At 65.7% G+C, this 16,874-nt stretch overlaps 3 protein-coding genes across 9 annotated transcripts in view; 1 reads left to right on the top strand and 2 right to left on the bottom strand.

Moving 5' to 3' along the window:
* Positions 1-196: 196 nt before the first annotated feature.
* On the bottom strand, positions 197-2,909 carry AIP (aryl hydrocarbon receptor interacting protein). Its single transcript, XM_054828178.1, has 6 exons — positions 2,544-2,909; positions 2,246-2,425; positions 1,785-1,973; positions 1,423-1,599; positions 1,168-1,309; positions 197-1,050 (listed from the first exon to the last, which is right to left on the bottom strand). Exons 1-6 carry the CDS (start codon positions 2,640-2,642, stop codon positions 845-847), a joined length of 993 nt encoding a protein of 330 aa, XP_054684153.1. The 5' UTR covers positions 2,643-2,909; the 3' UTR covers positions 197-844.
* An 826-nt stretch (positions 2,910-3,735) lies between these two features.
* Positions 3,736-8,915, top strand: LOC129206697 (antigen WC1.1-like). Its single transcript, XM_054826398.1, has 14 exons — positions 3,736-3,926; positions 4,368-4,501; positions 4,588-4,908; positions 4,998-5,315; positions 5,393-5,689; positions 5,774-6,088; positions 6,284-6,592; positions 6,675-6,983; positions 7,090-7,440; positions 7,556-7,699; positions 7,781-7,876; positions 8,048-8,131; positions 8,404-8,538; positions 8,667-8,915. The coding sequence occupies exons 1-14, from the start codon at positions 3,736-3,738 to the stop codon at positions 8,780-8,782; spliced, it is 3,120 nt and encodes a 1,039-aa protein (XP_054682373.1). The 3' UTR covers positions 8,783-8,915.
* LOC129207345 (NACHT, LRR and PYD domains-containing protein 12-like) overlaps positions 8,909-16,874 on the bottom strand; it is a 38,937-nt gene continuing 30,971 nt past the window's right edge. For 2 of the 7 annotated variants that reach the window (XM_054828137.1, XM_054828140.1), the window contains exons 3-9: positions 14,051-14,438; positions 11,676-13,377; positions 10,985-11,119; positions 10,287-10,457; positions 9,891-10,064; positions 9,618-9,788; positions 8,909-9,462 (exon numbers count right to left, since the gene is read on the bottom strand). In XM_054828137.1, the coding sequence (XP_054684112.1) occupies positions 9,210-9,462; positions 9,618-9,788; positions 9,891-10,064; positions 10,287-10,457; positions 10,985-11,119; positions 11,676-13,377; positions 14,051-14,159 (2,715 nt within the window). In that variant the 5' untranslated portion in view covers positions 14,160-14,438 and the 3' untranslated portion in view covers positions 8,909-9,209. Of the gene's footprint in view, positions 9,463-9,617; positions 9,789-9,890; positions 10,065-10,286; positions 10,458-10,984; positions 11,120-11,675; positions 13,378-14,050; positions 14,491-14,711; positions 16,588-16,874 lie in introns of those variants that run through there. The other 5 variants (XM_054828134.1, XM_054828138.1, XM_054828135.1 and 2 more) reach the window with 5 other exon arrangements.

Genomic DNA, 16,874 nt, shown 5'->3' with positions numbered 1-16,874 from the left:
GCGAAGTCATTTAGCAGCTGCAACACATCCATGACGTGGAACGCTTACCACAGCAAGTCAGGGCTGTTCTGCAGTGAGTTTGTATGGCCGCAGTGCCAGGGCTTGCCAGGCTCCCTCCCCCTGACCTGTTCCTGGCCTGCCTGTGACTTTGTTTTACCTTGTTTACCTCTTACAGCAATTTTTCTAAGTGACCAGGTGCCTGTGACCAGTTTTACTTCTGTTTATCTTGGCATAGCACGACCAGAGTTTCATATAGATAGCGGTAACAAGCAGTTATTCTATATAAAATATTTACGATGCTGACGTGATGATGTAGTATAGAGGAAACGCGGTCTTGGGATGATAGCAGCAGCCTTGAGAAGTGACGATGCAGGACGTGGCACAGAGTACAGGCATGAAGGGGTAAGAACCGGGGCACTGGAGCCCCCGCGGTCATAAACTGCTTGGCCAGCCCCAGGCGCCGTGGCTCAACCCAACATAAAGTATAAAAACATCAAACAAAAAAAAAATAAAAGCACTTGGCAGAGAGCAGCGGGCTTGAGCTTGTGTCACCCCATGCGTCCGTTCCCGGCGTGACGTTGAGCGTAGGCTAGAGGCTGGCAAGGAGCTTCACCTTTAGGCTGTGTGTCAGCCGTGCGCTGCGATCGCTATACACCACTTAATACTGCGACTTAAGTGCACCGCCGTGTCACCGGGCTGCGGCGAGCTCCTGGGTCACTTCAGATGACTTCAAATAAGTAAAACTTGTATTAAACATTAATAAACATCAATGTACATTCCACATGTGGAATATCTAAAAGAACCTGTTCAGAGAGCGTCGGGCTCTCCGGCGCGACTGTGGGCTCTACTGCGAGAAAATGCCCTTGAAGCGAATCTTGTCCTCGGCATCCTTCTCGCGTAGGCGGGCTTCCAGGCTCCGCAGCTCCTTGGAGACGACGGGGCGCAGCGAGGGGTCGAGGGCCAGCACTTTGGCAAAGTCAGCCTGCGCCTCTGCCACGTTCCACACCGCCGCGTGGGCCTTCCCTCGCTTGAAGTAGGCCTTGACGTTGTCTGCAGGGAGAGCGAGCTGCTGGACTGGCGGAGCGTTGGGGGGGGGGTGTCTCCCCGATACCCGCCCACCCCACTGGCACCCACTGCAGCCGGCTGGGCTGGCCCGCGGCTCCTTACCCTCGTACTTGTTGAGAATGGAGGAGCAGTGATCCAGCACCTCGTAGTACTCCTCGCACTGCAGCTTGCACTGGCAGTAATTTAACAGCAGGGGTGTGATCTTCTGGTCGAGCTCGATCCAGTCCGGAGAGCCCGGCTGCTCCTGCAGGATGAGATGGAGGTGGGGGGGAATGAGGGGAAGCTCCCAAGCCCTGCACAGCGGGAGGGATGTGGGGAGGTCCGAGTGCACCCCAGAGAGGGGCCAGGGAGCTCCACCTTCATCTGCAGGTTCTTGAGACAGGCGATGGCATCGTAGTATTTGGCAGCTGCCTCCTGCACCTTGCCCTGCCGGTACAGCTCGTTGCCTTCCTTGTGGATCAGAGGTACAGCCTGCAGCTTCTCCTCATCCGTCATGGCCCACGGGTCCTGCTGGTAAGAGCCGGGTGCCTCCACCTGCCGACACCCCAATGTGAGGGCAGAGCCTGGCTCCAGGCATGGGACAGAGCCCCAGCACCCTCCTGCCCGCGGCCTCAGCTGGGGTGCTGGTGGCCGTCCCCGAGCTCCCCCCCCAGCCAGGGGCTGGGAAGCGGGAGAGCCTCATCTGCCCCTCCCCACAGCGGCAAGAGCAGGTACCTCACCTTGAGCACTTCGATGTCGAAGATGAGGGGCTGGGGGTTCTTCTGGAGCTCGTCGAGGTCGGGGTAGCCCAGGGAGTAATGCTCGTGCAGCTGGGCGATGCTGCAGCAGTGCCGCTGCCCCTCCAGCGGGTCCTTCCCCGCCGCGATGTTGCGCAGGCTCTTGGACACCAGTGGGTAGAGCACCACGTGCTGTGGGACGGGGGGAGGCGGCGCTGGGCCGGGGTCGTGGCGGGGGGGGGGGGGGACGACGACGACACGGGACCGGGACCCTCCCGGCCTCGCACCGCGGGGGGGGGGGGGGGGAGCGCGCCACGCGTGTGCCCGTCGCAGGCCCCGCCCCCGAACGCAAACCACGCCCCCTGGGCGCTGACCACGCCCCCAAACGAGCACACCACGCCCCCCTCCGGTTCCGCTCCGCCCGCCGCCGCCGGCCCCGCCCCCTCCGCCCGCCCCCGCCCCACCTTGGCGTCGCAGCGGAAGCGGGCGCGCTCCCCGGGCCGCATGGTGCGCAGCGCCGCCTCCCACACCGGCAGCTTGAACTTCTTGCCGGCGATCAGCTCCATAGGCTTCCCCCGCGCCCGGCTGTCGTCCAGCGGCGTCTCCTCGTCCCCGCATCTCAGCGTCCGGTAGTGGAAGGTGGCCTGAAGGGGCGAAGTAGGCCGCGGCGTCACCATGGGGACGGTTAGGAGGGCAGCGCATGCGCGTCTCGCCCGTTCCCCCCCCCCCCCACGGCCCCGGAGGCGGTGGTGCGGCTCTGACCTTGGTGCCGTCGCGGAAGTCGGGCAGCGGCCCGGTGCCCTCCCGCAGCACTTCCTTGTACACGCCGTCCGCCCGCAGCTGCTCGACCTGCTGCGCCATCGTCCCCGCGCCGCGCCCCGCCTCGGCTCGGCTCGGCTGTCTCCGCAGCCACTCGGTTCTTTCCGGACCGACGCGGCCGCACGGCGGCGCCCCCTGTCGGCGGGGAGTGCGCCCCGCGGGGGGCGGTGGCTCCGGGCAGTGGGCGGGGCCAGCCCCGGGGCGGTGGCGGGTCCGGTTCCCGCCGTGCCCCGACCCCCCCGAGCGGTCCTTGAGGGCACACGGGCGGGATTCCAGAATAAAAATCTCCCGTGACGCTCGGCCTCCTCCATGGAAGGGCCCCGGGTGGGGCGGGGGGGCGCTCCCGGGGTGAGGGTCACCTCCCGCCCTTGGGGCAGGGAAGCCCTGTTGTCCCCTCCTGCCAGCCCCGGGCCGGGGGTTCTCCATCCCCGACGGCTCCTCGGGGGCCGTGTGCGGGCAGGAGGGACGGGCAGGCCGTGGCAGGTCCATGCGACGCCATCGGGGACATCCCGGGTGACACTGGCGTTGGGGTCGGCTCCGTGAGCCGTCCCGGGGTGATACGGGGACGTTTGCAGGTGGCGGGTCCCTGGTCCCTCACGGAGCCCGGCAGCACGTGGCGGTGCTGCCCGCGCTGCCTGCAGGTGTGCCCCCGCAGCCCCCCGCAGGGAGGAGGCGGTTCCCCCCCCCCACCCCCGCACGGTCGTGGTGCCACCAACGGCTGCCACCGCAGGTCGCTGGGCCCTGTCACCGCCATCGCGATTTGGGGCTGTTCCTGCGCTTTTGGTGGCTTTGCCCGGGGTTGCACAGCTGCAGCCTTTCGACATGAACCCGCCTGCCACATCGCCTCCTCCTCCTCGCCCTGCGCTGTGTCCCACCGCCCCGGCCAGGCAATGGCTGCCGGCACCTCTCGGTGACAACGGAGCCTGCCAGGTCCCGTGGCCATGGGTGACTCAGCCCTGTCCTTGTCCTCGTGTGCAACCGAGACCTCGAGGGAGCTCCTATTCCCTCCCACCTCCTGTGCCCATTGCTTTTTGCTGGTGCTCGGTCCTGGCTTACCCAGGCAGGTCCCCCCCTCCCCGGCACTGGGTCGGCTCCGTGCACCCGCCAGTGGCGTCACCGCGGGCAGATACTGGCGATGTCGGTAGCACTGCAGGTGGCCGGGGAGCCGCGTGCGGTCGATGCCGATGCCGGGTCCCCGTCTGGGGTGAAACCGCCTCCTTCCTGCCCGCGCTGCGAGGCGAGCGCGGGGACACGACTGCAGGCAGCGCCGCCATGTGCTGCCGGGCTCCGCGAGGGGCTGGGGATGTGCCACCTGCAAACAGCGCGGTGAGACGGGGGCTGCTTTGCTTTGATCCCCCCCGGGGGTCTCCGGGCACCCCCAGGGAGGGCAGCACCCCAAGGACGGGCGCCGACATGCCGAGATCTTTGGGCTTTGCCCTGTGCCAGTGCTGAGGGAGGCCCTGTGGAGGCTTTGGTAGGTTTTGGGGTGAATCCTGTTGCCATTGGGACCGGGCTCTTGCCGGGCGCTGGCAGCGGGGTCAGCCCCACGGGGGGACACGGCGGGGAAGGGCCCACGTGCCCCGTGCCGGCGGCAGATGCCTCGGGGGGGGGGCTGGCTCTCCCCGGGGACATCCGGGTGCCGACCCACTGTGGCGAGGTGCGTGACGCCAGAAGCGGAGCCAAGTCTCATATTTGGGCACGGAGCACGTTATTGGAGGCCGGGGCCCCGCCAGCCGGGAGATAACCCACCTGATAACGGCTCGAAAGGTGCTGCCGCCTCCATTGGCTCCCGGCTGCGGCGCTGCCTATATATCACCCGCCCCGCACCGGGGGGGTCTGGCTCGGCGAGATGGTGCCCGTCGGGGTGCTGGGGCTGCTCCTGTGCGTGCAGCTCTGCGGGGGTGAGCTCCCGGGGTGGGGGGCAGCCGTGGGGCAGGGGACACCCCGCTCCCAGCCCCGGGCTGGGTTCAGCACCCTCCCTCCGCAGGCACCGGGGAGCTGCGGCTGGTGGACGGCGGCGGGCGCTGTGCCGGCCGGGTGGAGGTGAAGCACAAGGGCGAGTGGGGCTCCGTCTGCGTCTACGACTTTGACTGGGATGCCAGATGGGCCACCGTGGTGTGCCGGTACCTGGGCTGTGGCCCGGTGGTCAGGTCGTCCCCCTACGCCCCGTTCGGGCAGGGCACCGGCCGGATTTGGCTCCAGCCCTTCTTCTGCCGGGGCGATGAGACGATGCTGCAGGAGTGTCCCAACTTCGGCTGGGGTCAGCACTTCTGTGGCCACAGCTGGGACGTGGGGGTGACCTGTGCAGGTGAGGGGAGGGGTGGCCGTGCAGGGACACCCGCCATGTGCCGGGGCATCCCCCAGCGGGGCTGAGGCCGTGCCGGTGCCCCGGTGCAGACGCGATGGAGCTGAGGCTGGTCGGCGGTGGGGGTCCCTGCGCCGGGAGGGTGGAGGTGAAGCTCCAGGGACGTTGGGGCTCGGTGGCGGACAACAGCTGGGACATGGAGGACGCCGAGGTGGTATGCCAGCAGCTGGGCTGTGGCTCGGCCGCCGGTGCCTATGCTGCCAGCGCCCGCTTCGGCAAAGGGGACGGCCCCATCAGCCTGGCTCTGATCGACTGCCGTGGGGACGAGACCGCCCTCTGGAACTGCGAGATCCGCGGCTGGGGACCCTACACCGGCCGTCATGAGTTCGACACCGCCGTCGTCTGCCAAGGTAGGAGCCAGGCGGCAGGGAGGGACGCGCCAGTCCCAGCACGTCCCCCACCACTGACCCTGTGGCTCTCCTGGCAGGGTTCACCCGGCTGGTCGGCAGCGCCAGCGCCTGCGCCGGGCGTCTGGAGGTGCGGCGTGGCCGAACCTGGACCAGCGTCTGCCAGGACCACGTGGACATCAAGGCCGCCCAGGTGGTGTGCCGGGAGCTGGGCTGTGGCACGGCGCTGGCCGTCCACGGCTGGTTTGAGGCGGGAACGGGGCCGCTCTGGGAGGGGGGGTTCGAGTGCACCGGCACCGAGCTCCTCCTCTCTGCCTGCGCCCAGCGGCAGCCCCGCGGCCAGGGCTGCACCGGCCATGCCGGCATCATCTGCTCCCGTAAGCCCTGGGGACACCGGGGGGGGGGTGCCGGGGGGTCCCCGTACCATCGTGTCCCCCCCTCCAACACCCTTTCTGCCGCAGCCTACACCGGTTTCCGGCTGGGGGACAACAGCTCGAGCTGCGCCGGGCGGGTGGAGGCGGAGGCGGGGGGGACGTGGGGGTCCGTCTGCGCCACCGACTGGGACCTGCCCGACGCCCACGTCCTCTGCCACCACCTCGGCTGCGGCCGCGCCGCCACCGTGCCCCCGGGAGGCTCCTTCGGCGTCGGGGACGGGCCGCTGCGGCGGGACATCTTCGGCTGCGACGGGAGCGAGCGGCACCCGGGCGAGTGCCCCACGGTGGTGCTGGGGGAGCCCCCCTGCCTCCCCGGCCACGCTGCCGCCGTCAACTGCTCAGGTCTGTATGGCACAGGCCGGGAAAAGCCTCGGGGGGCTTTTGGGACACCCTAAAAATGGGGAGCAGAGGACACAGGGCCATTTTGGGGCGAGGGAAGGGCCGAAGCGGCTCCACCATCCCCTCAGGGTGCCCTCCCCCCCCCCCCCCTCCCAGGGCTGGTGCCACGGCCCCACGGCGCTGCCGGGGATTTTGCAGGCGTTGCCGAGCCCCTGCGGCTGGCGGAGGGGGAGAGCCGGTGCAACGGGCGGCTGGAGGTCGCCGCAAGCCTCGGTGCCTGGGCCCGTGTGCCGGCGGGGCTGTGGGACGCCCGGGGTGGCGGCGTGGTGTGCCGGCAGCTGAGCTGCGGCATGCCGGAGAAGATCTACAGCGTGCCGGGCTCGGGCACCGCGGCGCTGCGGGGGCTGTGGTGCGCCGGCACCGAGGAGAGCGTGGCCCAGTGCAACGTCTCGGGGATGGCCGTCGTGCCGACCAGCAGCCCTGAAGAGGTGGCCATCGTCTGCTCGGGTGAGTGTCCCGGGAAGGGCCGTGGGGGGGGTGCCGGCACCCCGAGCAGCCGCCCCAGCCCGGTCCCCTCCGTGCCCCGCAGGCAGCCGGCGGGTGAGGCTGGCAGGCGGCCCCGGGCGCTGCGCCGGGCGAGTGGAGATCTACGGCAATGGCACCTGGGGCAGCGTCTGCCAGGACACCTGGGACCTCTCGGACGCCACGGTCGTCTGCCGCCAGCTGGGCTGCGGAACGGCTCTGGAGGAACCCAGGTCGGCTCGCTTCGGTCCCGGCACGGGGCCCCTGTGGCCGGATGCCGGTGGCTGCGCCGGGACGGAGGCGTCGCTCTGGGACTGCCCGGCCTTGGCACGGCACGTCTGCCGGCGCGGTGGCGGGGCGGTAGCCGTGTGCTCAGGTCAGTGCCGTGCGACCCCAGATCAGGGAGCGGGGGTGGGGGGGCCATCCCCCCGTGGGGGTCCCCGGCGCAGCCCTGCCGTGACCCCCCCCACCCCCCCTTGCAGAGCAGCTCTCCCTGCGGCTGGTGGGCGGCAGCACCCGCTGCAACGGGCACCTGGAGGTGCTCTACAACGGCACCTGGGGCCGCGTGTGCGCCAACGGCACCAGCCCCGCCACGGCCAGCGCCGTCTGCCGGCAGCTGGGCTGCGGGGACGGGGGCTGGCTGGTGGCCGCCCCTGCCCAGGACCCCGCGCCCGCCTGGCTGTCCTGGGTGGGCTGCGAGGAGGGGGCTCGCTGGCTCTGGCGGTGCCCGGCGGCACCCTGGCACCTGCAGGACTGCGGCCCCGACGGGGACGCCCACGTCACTTGTGACGAGGACAGCGGTGGCACGAGCGGGACCCCCACCCCATCCCCAGGTAGTCGCTGCCCCGACGGTGCCGCTCGCGCAGGCAGCTCGGCCTGTGGCGGCAGCCCCCCCCGCGCCGGGCTGGCCGGGGTCCCCCCCTCACGCCGCCGGCGACGTCCCCGCAGGTGTCCCCAGCAGCACCACCCCGGCGGCAGCGTCGGGGACCGCGTCGGTGCCCACGGTCCTGTGCGCGGTCCTGGGGACGCTGCTGTGCCTGGCCCTGGGCGCCCTGGCCGTGCAGGCGTGCCGTGCCCGGGCTCAGCGCCGAGGTGGGTGCCGGTGGGTGGGTGCCAGGGCAGAGCCGGTTTGGGGGTCCCAGGGCCCCGGCTGAGCGCTGCCCGTCATTTCAGGCCCCGACGGAGCCGCGGGCGCCATCTCTGACGCCATCTACGAGGAGCTGGACTACGCCCTGACGCCGGAGTACCAGGAGGTGCCCAGTCGCTCAGGTGGGTGCAGCCCCCCCGTGCCCGGTGGTTGCCCCGCGAAGAGCGGGGGGCTCTGTCCCACGGCCCCACCGCAGCACCGGGGCTGGGAGCCCTGGTCAGGGTGCGGGGACGTCCCTCTGCGGCAAGGGGCCGGCTCCGGCCACCCCCGCCACCCCGTCCTCCCCCCGCCAGGCTCCCTATCGGAGGGGTCGGGGACGAAGCTGCCGTATTACCCCAAGGACAGCGTGGAGCGGAGTGACCCCAAGGCAGCCCCAGGTAGGGGCAGAGGGGCAGGACCCCGGCGGGGAGCCCGGGGCAGAGGGGCCACGGCCAGGCGCTGGGGCACCGAGGGCACACAGCCCCCCCCAGCAGCGTGCAGCCAAGCATCCCCTTTCCCTGCCGATCGACCCCCCCCCCCGCTGCGGCTCTGGCCCAGAGCTTGCAGCCCCACTGCCACCGGGACGTCCCCAGTGGCACGTCCGGAGGCGGGGGGTGGCTCAGCCAGACCCCTGCCAGACCCCGCGGCTCACTCCCGTGCACCCCCCCAGACTCCCCTGCCCAGCACGGCCCCTCGCATTACTATGACGATGCCACGGCTGTGTCGCAAGAGTCCCCCGCTGCCAGCGCTGGGGACATCTCCGAGGGGGAGGCGCAGAGGAGCTGGGGCCGTGTCCCACCCGCAGGTAAGAGGGGCCAGAGCCGCCCTGTCCCCTGGAGAGCCACCTCCGGGGGGGGCTTGGCTGCGGTGGCGGGCAGGGAGCAGGCAGCAAATCCACGGGGGCTGCGGCAAGCCTTTGCTGCGTCCCCTAAGGTGGGAGCTGCCCCCCGCCAAGTCCCCCGGGAGCCGCGAGGGACCCCCCGGCACAGCCCCCGGGGAACGTGGACTACGACGATGTTGGCATCAGCACCCCGGGGACATCGCTGTGAGGATGCCCGGGTCACACACGTGCAGGGTGGTGGGGCTGTCCCCAAGATGGGGTGGCCTTGGCCACAGAGGAGGTCACATCTCCCTGCCCAGGGCCGCAGCACAGCAGCAAAACAGCTCCCGCAGGGTTGGGGTTTCTTTAGTATTCTTATTATTATTGCTCTTTCACTGGGAATTTCTCTTTTCTATTAAACCCTGAAACTAAAAAGCTTGGAGCCTCGCGTCCAGGGCTGGCACCTCGCTCCGGGGTACGTCAGCCATCCCTCGGGGCTGTGGGGCAGGAGCTGGACCCACAGACACAGCCCTGGGCATGGTGGGGACGGCGGAGGAAGGAGAAGGGCACGGGGGGGTGTCCTGGGACCCCCTGTCCCCCCACGCCTGGGGCAGGCTCCAACCCGGGGCGGCTTCCCCCACTTTGGCAGCACCGGGCTAGAACTGGCTCCGGCTGCTGCAAGGACCTCTCCTAAAGGGGGGGAGCCCTCTCCTAAAGGGGGGGAGCACCTTCCCGCCCCCCGGGTCCCCCACGCCGGGCAGGACCCCGCGGCGGAAGGGCAGCCGGGCCATGGCCCCCGCCTGCGGCACGTCCTGCTCGAGGAAGTACCCGATCTTCAGGTCGGGCTTCAGCGCCCGCACGGCAGCCAGCTCCCGCAGCGCCTCCTCGTTTAACCCAGGCGTGCTCAGTCTTTAAATTAAAAAGGAAGAGCAAAGGAGAAGAGCTGTTAAAGCCCACCCCCTGCTTTCCGGGACGCTGGGTATCCCCCTCCGCGTCCTGCGGCATCCGACCGCAAAACGCCGGCACGGGGATGCCGGGGATGGAAGGGGGACGTGCGGGCTTACCCCAGGGCCCGCAGCGAGCAGGCGGGATGCCGGAGCTGCTGGCAGAGGTGCAGGACGCCGTCAGCTCCCAGCTCGTTGTCGCTCAGGTCCAGGCAGGCGAGGCTGGGGCTCTCCACCAGCCAAGCGGCCAGGGCTCGGCAGCAGGCGCCCGTCAGCCGGCAGCTCCCCAACCTGCGCGACCAAGGCAAACGGGGACGCGGGCTTTGACCAGCCGGTTGGCGAGCCGCTCCGGGTGGGAAGGATGGAGCGCCGGCCGGCCCCGCGGCCCCTTACCGCAGCGTCTGCAGCCGGCAGGTGCGGCGCCGGAGCCCCTCGCACAGCAGCTGCACGCCGGCGTCACGCAGCCCCTCGCTGAAGGACAAATCCAGCTCTTCCAGGCACGGGCTGGTGCCCAGCGCGGCGGCGAGGTCCTCGCAGCAGGCGCTGGTGAGGCGGGAGTACCACAGCCTGCCGGGGACCGGCCGGCCGGAGCCTCAGGGCCAGCCCCCGCCGGGCCACCCCACCGCGGTGACGGTCCCCAGCCCGGTGTCGCCGCTTTCAAGCTCCTCGCCCTGGGAGAGTGGGGCAGAGGGACGACGCCACCCCAGAGGGACGGTTTTGGGGTAGCTCCCCAGCACCGCGCCCCAGCCCGCGGGTCTGGCCCCCCGTGGGGTGCCCGGGGCCACTCACCGCAGGACGCGCAGGCGGCAGCCGGGCTGCCGCAGCCCCTCGCACAGCAGGCGCACGCCGCCGTCGCTCAGCGTGCCGTCGCCCAGCTCCAGCCGGGCCAGGCTGGGGTGTTCGGCCAGCAGCGCCGCCAGCTCCGCGCAGCAGCTCTCCGACAGCCCGCACCACTGCAGCCTGCGGGGAGAGCCGCAGAGAACAGACGGGCTCATCACACCTGCCCCCAGCTGCCCAGCACTGCCACCTGGCCAATCAGCATGGAGGGACTGCACCCATTGGCCCACAGCGGGACCAATCAGCATGGAGGGACTGCACCCATTGGCCCACAGCGGGACCAATCAGCATGGAGGGACTGCACCCATTGACCCACAGCGGGACCAATCAGCATGGAGGGACTGCACCCATCCGCCCATCCCACAGCCAATCAGCATGGAGGGACCCCACCCATGCCCCAGCCAATCAGCAGGTGGGACCCCACCCACCACATGCTGGTGGTCCCCAGGCTGGGGTGGGCAGTGTGGCGGGTGCCAGTGCTCCCAGTGCTGCTCCCACCCCCTGTACAGCACCCACCTGCCTGCACCCCTCTGGTTTGGGTGCCCCCCACCCGTGCCCCAGAGCCAGCCGGGGTGACCAGGACCCGGCCTCGCACCCTCCCTGTGCCAGCAGCTGGGGTTTCGGTTCGGCGCCGAGCACCGGTCTCTTACCGGAGTGCCTGCAGGTCGCTGCCCGGGTGCCGCAGTGCCCGGCAGAGCGGGTGGATGGGGGAGTGCAGCTCCTCTCGCTGCCGCTCGGCGAGGACACGGGGATGGGGACGTCCTCCAGGTCCTGAGGCACCGGAGCTGCAGGGGGACAGGGCCCCGGGGGGCACGGGCAGCCCTCACCGGCGCTGGGAGCTCCCGGCTTCGACGCCGGCACAGCGCACCCCCGAAGGAGAGCGCGCCACCAGCTCCTCAGGAGGGACCTCCATGGCTTTGGAGATGCAAAGGATCACGAGCGTTACTGCTGGAGTTACCCCGCTCTCGGGCAAAGCTTGGGGCGTACTTGCCGTTTCAGCACCGGGGATCTGCCCTTCGCGTGCGAGAAGGGGGACGTGAAGCCAAACTGACCCCCGGGCGCAGATGGGCCCGTTCGGGCTGGGGAAGGTGAGTTGAGCTGCTCCGCCTCCACCAATCCCACCGCATGCAGCGGATGGAGGAGCCCACGTGATCCTTATTGTCCCACACTTCTCCCCAAGAAAAAGGCAAACGTCCCCCGCTGAGGAATTAAACCCGCAGTGAAAGGACAAGCTGGTCTTTGGGTGGAAGGAGCTGAAATGCCTCCAAACGCATCCTTTGCGTGGAGAAGGAGAATTCTTTGCGATTTTGGGTTGCTGGAGCAGGGAGGGGCAGTACTTACCGAGGCACCGAGGCATCCGGCTCCTCCCCGGGATCGTCCTGGTCGAAGGAGCATCCCCGGAGGGTGACGCAGCCCAGCTCAGCCCACTGCCTGATGCAGAAGGAAAGAGCCATTTGGTCGTACAGGGTCAACTTGACGTCCTGCAAGTCTATGTCGGTGAAACGACCCAACGCGCTTTGGACGAAGCTTTCCTCGTTCATCTCAAACAAAAAGTGGAAAGTGTCCAAGTCGGAAACCTTCGGCGCTTGGCTGGGATGGGAGATGCCTCTGTGCCTCCCCTGAAGCCACCTCAGCATAGCTTCCCTGGCTTGCGGTGAAATTCTGCACCCGATGATTTTGTCCGCATACTCTATTGATTTTTGGCTTACCAGACCAAACAGGAACCGCACCGTCAAGTTCAAATCCTTCCTGGACTTGCTAGAGCTTTCTAATAACGTATTTACGTCCTTCAGGAGAGCCCCCGCGTCACCGACCATTTCCTCGTTGTCCTCCAGGACGTAAAACATCGCTGCAAAGAACTCCTGGAGGTGCAGGTGAGTGAAGCTGTAGGTGTTCTCATGGTCTACGCCTTTCTTTGAGATCTTCTCATTGAGGAAGAGGGGGAGAAGGTCCGGCTGGTCCAAGCCACGGTCCTTGATGTCCTTCTCCTCAAAGAGGACCTTGTGCTTCCAGATGCCATCAGCGGCCAAGGAGCAGAGCTTGTGCAGGAACCGCTGGAGGTCCTGCGGGTCGTCCCTGCTTCTGCACTTCATTAACCGGGAGAGGTAACACATGCTCACCTGCGTGGTGGCTTTAGAGCACTCGACGAGGCTTTTCTTCTTGTGAAGCTCTTGTTCGAGGATGGTGCAGACAGTCCAGCTCATGACAGGGATGACGCACAAGCTGTAGAGGATCTCGTTGCCCCTGGCAAACCTGAAGGCCGCATCAGCTTCCCTGTAGTTCTCAAAATACCTGTGGAAATACTGCTCCCTCACGGCTGCCGAAAATCCCAGTATTTTGGCGTAATACGCGCCCTCCAGGCACCGCCCCAGGCTTTGAAGGGCTGTTGGCCTGGTGGTGATGAGCAAGGAGGACTTGGGGAGAACAGTCTTCTTCAACAAGCTCATCAGGGTGGTTTCCAGCGGCTTCACTTCTCTGGGGTCGGAGCTCAGCTCACGTGTGGGCTGAACCAAGGAAAGTCCCAGGGCCTCAAACCCATCAAAAATGAACAAGATCTTCTTCTGGTCATCCAGGATCTTCCCAATGGGCGTTTGCCTGTGAGGGCAGCACTTTGAGATGAGGTCTGCCACGCTCGCTTCCTTGGTGAAGGCAAGGTCTTTACAGTCTATGCAGAAGACGTAGTCAAACTGTGCGTAGAGGGTCCCTTCCACCCACTCCACCATCACCTTCCTGACCGTCATTGTCTTCCCCATCCCCGGGGCCCCCACCAGCACCACGACCTGCAGCGTTTGCCCATCTTCATCGAGTTTAAACAGCGTCTGCGCGGTGACGGTGACGGTGGCTGGTCCGTTGCCGACGTCGGCACATCCACGGCCAGCGCCCGCGGCTTCATGCTCACCTCCGCGCTTGCTCCAAGGTTTCCTGGCGACGGTCAGGTCGGTGTAGCGGCTGCTGACGGACAGGTTCTCCCCGAGACAGGAGTTCACATCTTTGTACCGGAGGAACTCCCGGGCCACGTGCTCTCTGTATTTCTGCTTGTACTCTGCACCGGCGAGAAGCAGAGTCAGTCCCCAGCGCAGCCGGATTCCCGAGGAGCTCCTAACCAGCCCAACCGCGCTCCTGACACGCCAACGGGACGCTTGGTTCAACGCTTTCCTAAGTCTGGCAGAGGCGATAAGGCCATCGGTCTGTGAGAATTTCGGGCCTCCGGTCAGTAGGGGGGTCCTTCTCTGCTACGTCCCCCCATCATCCTGATCCACCAACCCCTGTTTTAACCGCCCTGCAACGCCCATCCACCCTGGGAGCAGATGCAATTGCCCGGGGCCACCTGCAGCCTCCGTCCCGCTCTTGCTCGTGCCCCGGAGGCCACAGGCACCGTCCCCGGGCTCCCGGGGATGCCTGCGGCTCCAAGGCGTTACCCAACGTGAGCTCTGCAGAGATGCCCTGGATCCCCATCCCAGGAGGAGAGGATCTGCCCAGCTGCCGGCCAGGCGGTGCCGAGAGCTGCAGGCTCTTCTCCAGGAGAAGAGGGAGCCCGGCAGTAAGTGGGGAGAGCAAGAGGACAGCCCCCACGCTAACAGGATCACAGCGGGACGTCTTCACGTTCCCAGGCTCCCTGGGAAGCCAAAACCTGCTCTTACCGACTTGTGCCTGTCTCCAAGGACCCTCAAGGGGACAAGAGGCAAAGAAAAGCAAAACGTACGCTGGCTCCCTACCTTTCACCTTCTCATCCGGGAGTTTCTCAGCGAGGTCTCTCTGGTTCATCTCTTCGAACAACCCAATCGCTGCGTCCATCGCGGCGTCTTCGCTGTAGTTCTTGCCCATGCAGCTGATGAGCGCGCAAGGTTTGGCGGCCTTTGCCAGTGAATCCCTGGGGATATTCCGTCGTCCTTCTGCACGAACCTCCGATAACTTTGTCTTAAACTCCCAAAAGTCTTTAGGTGCGAGACCTTGGAGTGCTTGTAAGAGGACGGCTAATGGATGCTCTTCCCCTGCCGTGCCGGGATGTCACCTGAAAACACCAGCGGTTAGAAGTCCCGGCTGCACCACGGCAAGAGGTTTTGGAGCTGAGCGCCAAGTTTGTCCTGTACAGCGCGGTTCTTCCTGCGATGGAAAGACTGGGAACAGTCACCCCAGCTCCGCAAGGTCGGCAGGGCTGCAGGATCCCCCCCGGATGCGGCACAGGAGAGAGAAAAGCACCCAAAAAAGCATCGTGGGGGCTTCTAACCAGACTGGGAGCTGCAGCCCCTCAGGGCAGAGCCCCTCCGGCCCCGGGGACAGCCCGGTACCCCCCGCCCCACCTGGCCGGTTCCCCATCCCACCGTGCCCGCACCGTCCCTCGGCGCAGCGTGGCCGGCCGTGCCGCGATGCACTCACCGCACCGGGCGGCAGGATGGCGGGTGGCTGCCAGAAGGGCTGAGGCGCTGCCCGAAATCCCCGTCCCGCGCGCAGGCAGGGTTTCGCTTTTGAATGGCAGCCCAACATCCGGCACACCCTTCCTCCTTCCTCGCCGCGGGACGACTCGCCAGCCGGCCTCCATAAACCACGCGGGTGGGCAATTTCCTACCTGAAGGATTCCCGGCAACGAGCCCACAAGGAAGATGCTGGTTTTGGGGGGAAAAGGCGGCTTTAGGAAAGCGTGCTGATGCTCGCAGATGCCGCAGCCCCTCTGCTGCCTCTCGCCTCCCCGGTGCTGGCAGCTCACCCTCCTCCTAACAACAGGTTGTGGGTTCAACTGAAAAACCACCGAGCCCCCGAATTTCCAACCCTGCCAGAGAAAATGCGCTTTGCTCGGGGTCCCCAAGCCTTTTACTAGCTTGGTAAGAAAAGTCACGGAGCTGCCATCGCCGCCTCCTCCTCCTCCTCCTCCTTTGGGGTTCCTTATTTCTGCTGTCACTGTTCTCCTCCCCGTTTCGAATCTCCCGGGTCTTTAGGAGATAAGTGCCATCCCCCGGCTCCTCGGGAGCAGATCTGGCTGGAATTAGTTTCCTGTAAACCGGAGCTGAGGCGGCAGAGGAATAGGGGATGTTTGGGAAATGGTGATGGCAGAGGGGGAAAACCAAAACTGGATTACAGATGTTAAGGGCTCTGGAGAGCATTAAAGGAGGTAGCAGGAGATGCGACGAAGCGGGATGGGGTTTGCTGGAAGGAGCGATGCACAGCTCAGAGGAGCAGTAGCGGGAGAGCGCGATGCTCCTGCGTCTCTGCCGGCTCCCAGCTGGCCGAAGGCGGCGTCGGTAAGGAGGTTGGCTTCCAGCCGGCCCTGCCCGCACAAATGGGTGCCGGGTCCTGGGGGGTGACCCAGGAGACGTGAAGGTACCGGTGGGCGTTTGATGCGGCGGTGGAGATCCCCTTATTTTAGAAAGCGATTGGAAGGTGGAGGGTGGACTCGCATTAGATTTTTTTTTTTATGGTGAGATTTTCTTGTGTCAGCAGTACAGAAACCAGGCAAAGGCCGTTACAAAGGGTGAGAGGCCAGAGACAAGCTTTGATGGAGACAGGTACAGAATCCTGGGAAGAGCCCGTTATTAAAGAGTCCTTTTTAAAGAACCCAGCAATAAACCAAAGGCATGCTTCATCAATGACAGCAACCTGAAAAATAGTCCTCAGTGCTGCTACTAATAAAGCAGGAGAGCAAGTAGTGGGGAAACTATTTTTAAAAAAATAGAGTGAAGGCTCTTTTAGACATTATTAAGAGACAAACTCTCTAAGCAGAGCCCATCGCGTGCCTTTATCGCCTGCCATTGCCCACGCTGAAGCAGTGGGACCTGCCGGTCGCTCACACCCTAAAGCAGCCGCTGCTGCTCCGAGTGAAATCATTAAGGATTATTTTAAACAGGGTGTTTCTTGAGAAATTACAAACCCGTATCATTTTCCACTGCGGCCCATTAGAAAGGCCGATGGAAAACCCTGGCGAATGTTGGTGGAGTACTGCCAAAGAAAAGCATTCCCCGTGAGAACAGCTCCTACTTTAGCGAAGACGCCAGCGATTATCGCCAAGTTGCCAGCAAACAACAAGTGGGTTTCACTTCTAGATCCAACAGCTTCTTCGCCGTCCCGCTTATTGAAGAGTCAATTTTCAGATTTGCATTTCGAGAGAGGGAATAAACCTTTGCGCAGGTATCGCCGGGGCTTCACAACGTACCTGCGGGCACAGGCTCATGCCAGAAACTTGCTCAAACTGTTGTCTCCAGAGACTAGAGAAAAAAACATCTTACGTGGATGGTGTTGCAGCGACCGGAGCTACTGAAGAGGTGAGAGGTACCAAGTTTTAATATTAGTAGACCGAGCAGGAGCTGAAGCGCAAGCTGAGGTTAACTACGGGGAGTTTCAACTGGCAAGCCAGGAAGACCGATAGGTACAAGAGTGGTTAAAGCTTTGCAGGAAATACAGGCTTTGTCTGATCGCGCCCAGAAGGTCTGCAGCGTCCTTGCTGGACTCATTACAGCTCTTGAGATCTGGATCCACCCAGGCTGGGGATTCACAGTTGAAGCACTGCAAAAATGCTCCACAGTAAAAATAACCTAACGACCTTAGTGG

Source organism: Grus americana, chromosome 5, assembly GCF_028858705.1.
Source record: "Grus americana isolate bGruAme1 chromosome 5, bGruAme1.mat, whole genome shotgun sequence".
Classification (NCBI taxonomy): Eukaryota; Metazoa; Chordata; class Aves; order Gruiformes; family Gruidae; genus Grus; species Grus americana.
The sequence above is the reverse complement of the archived record's forward strand: the minus strand, read 5'-3'. Positions and strand labels throughout refer to the sequence as shown.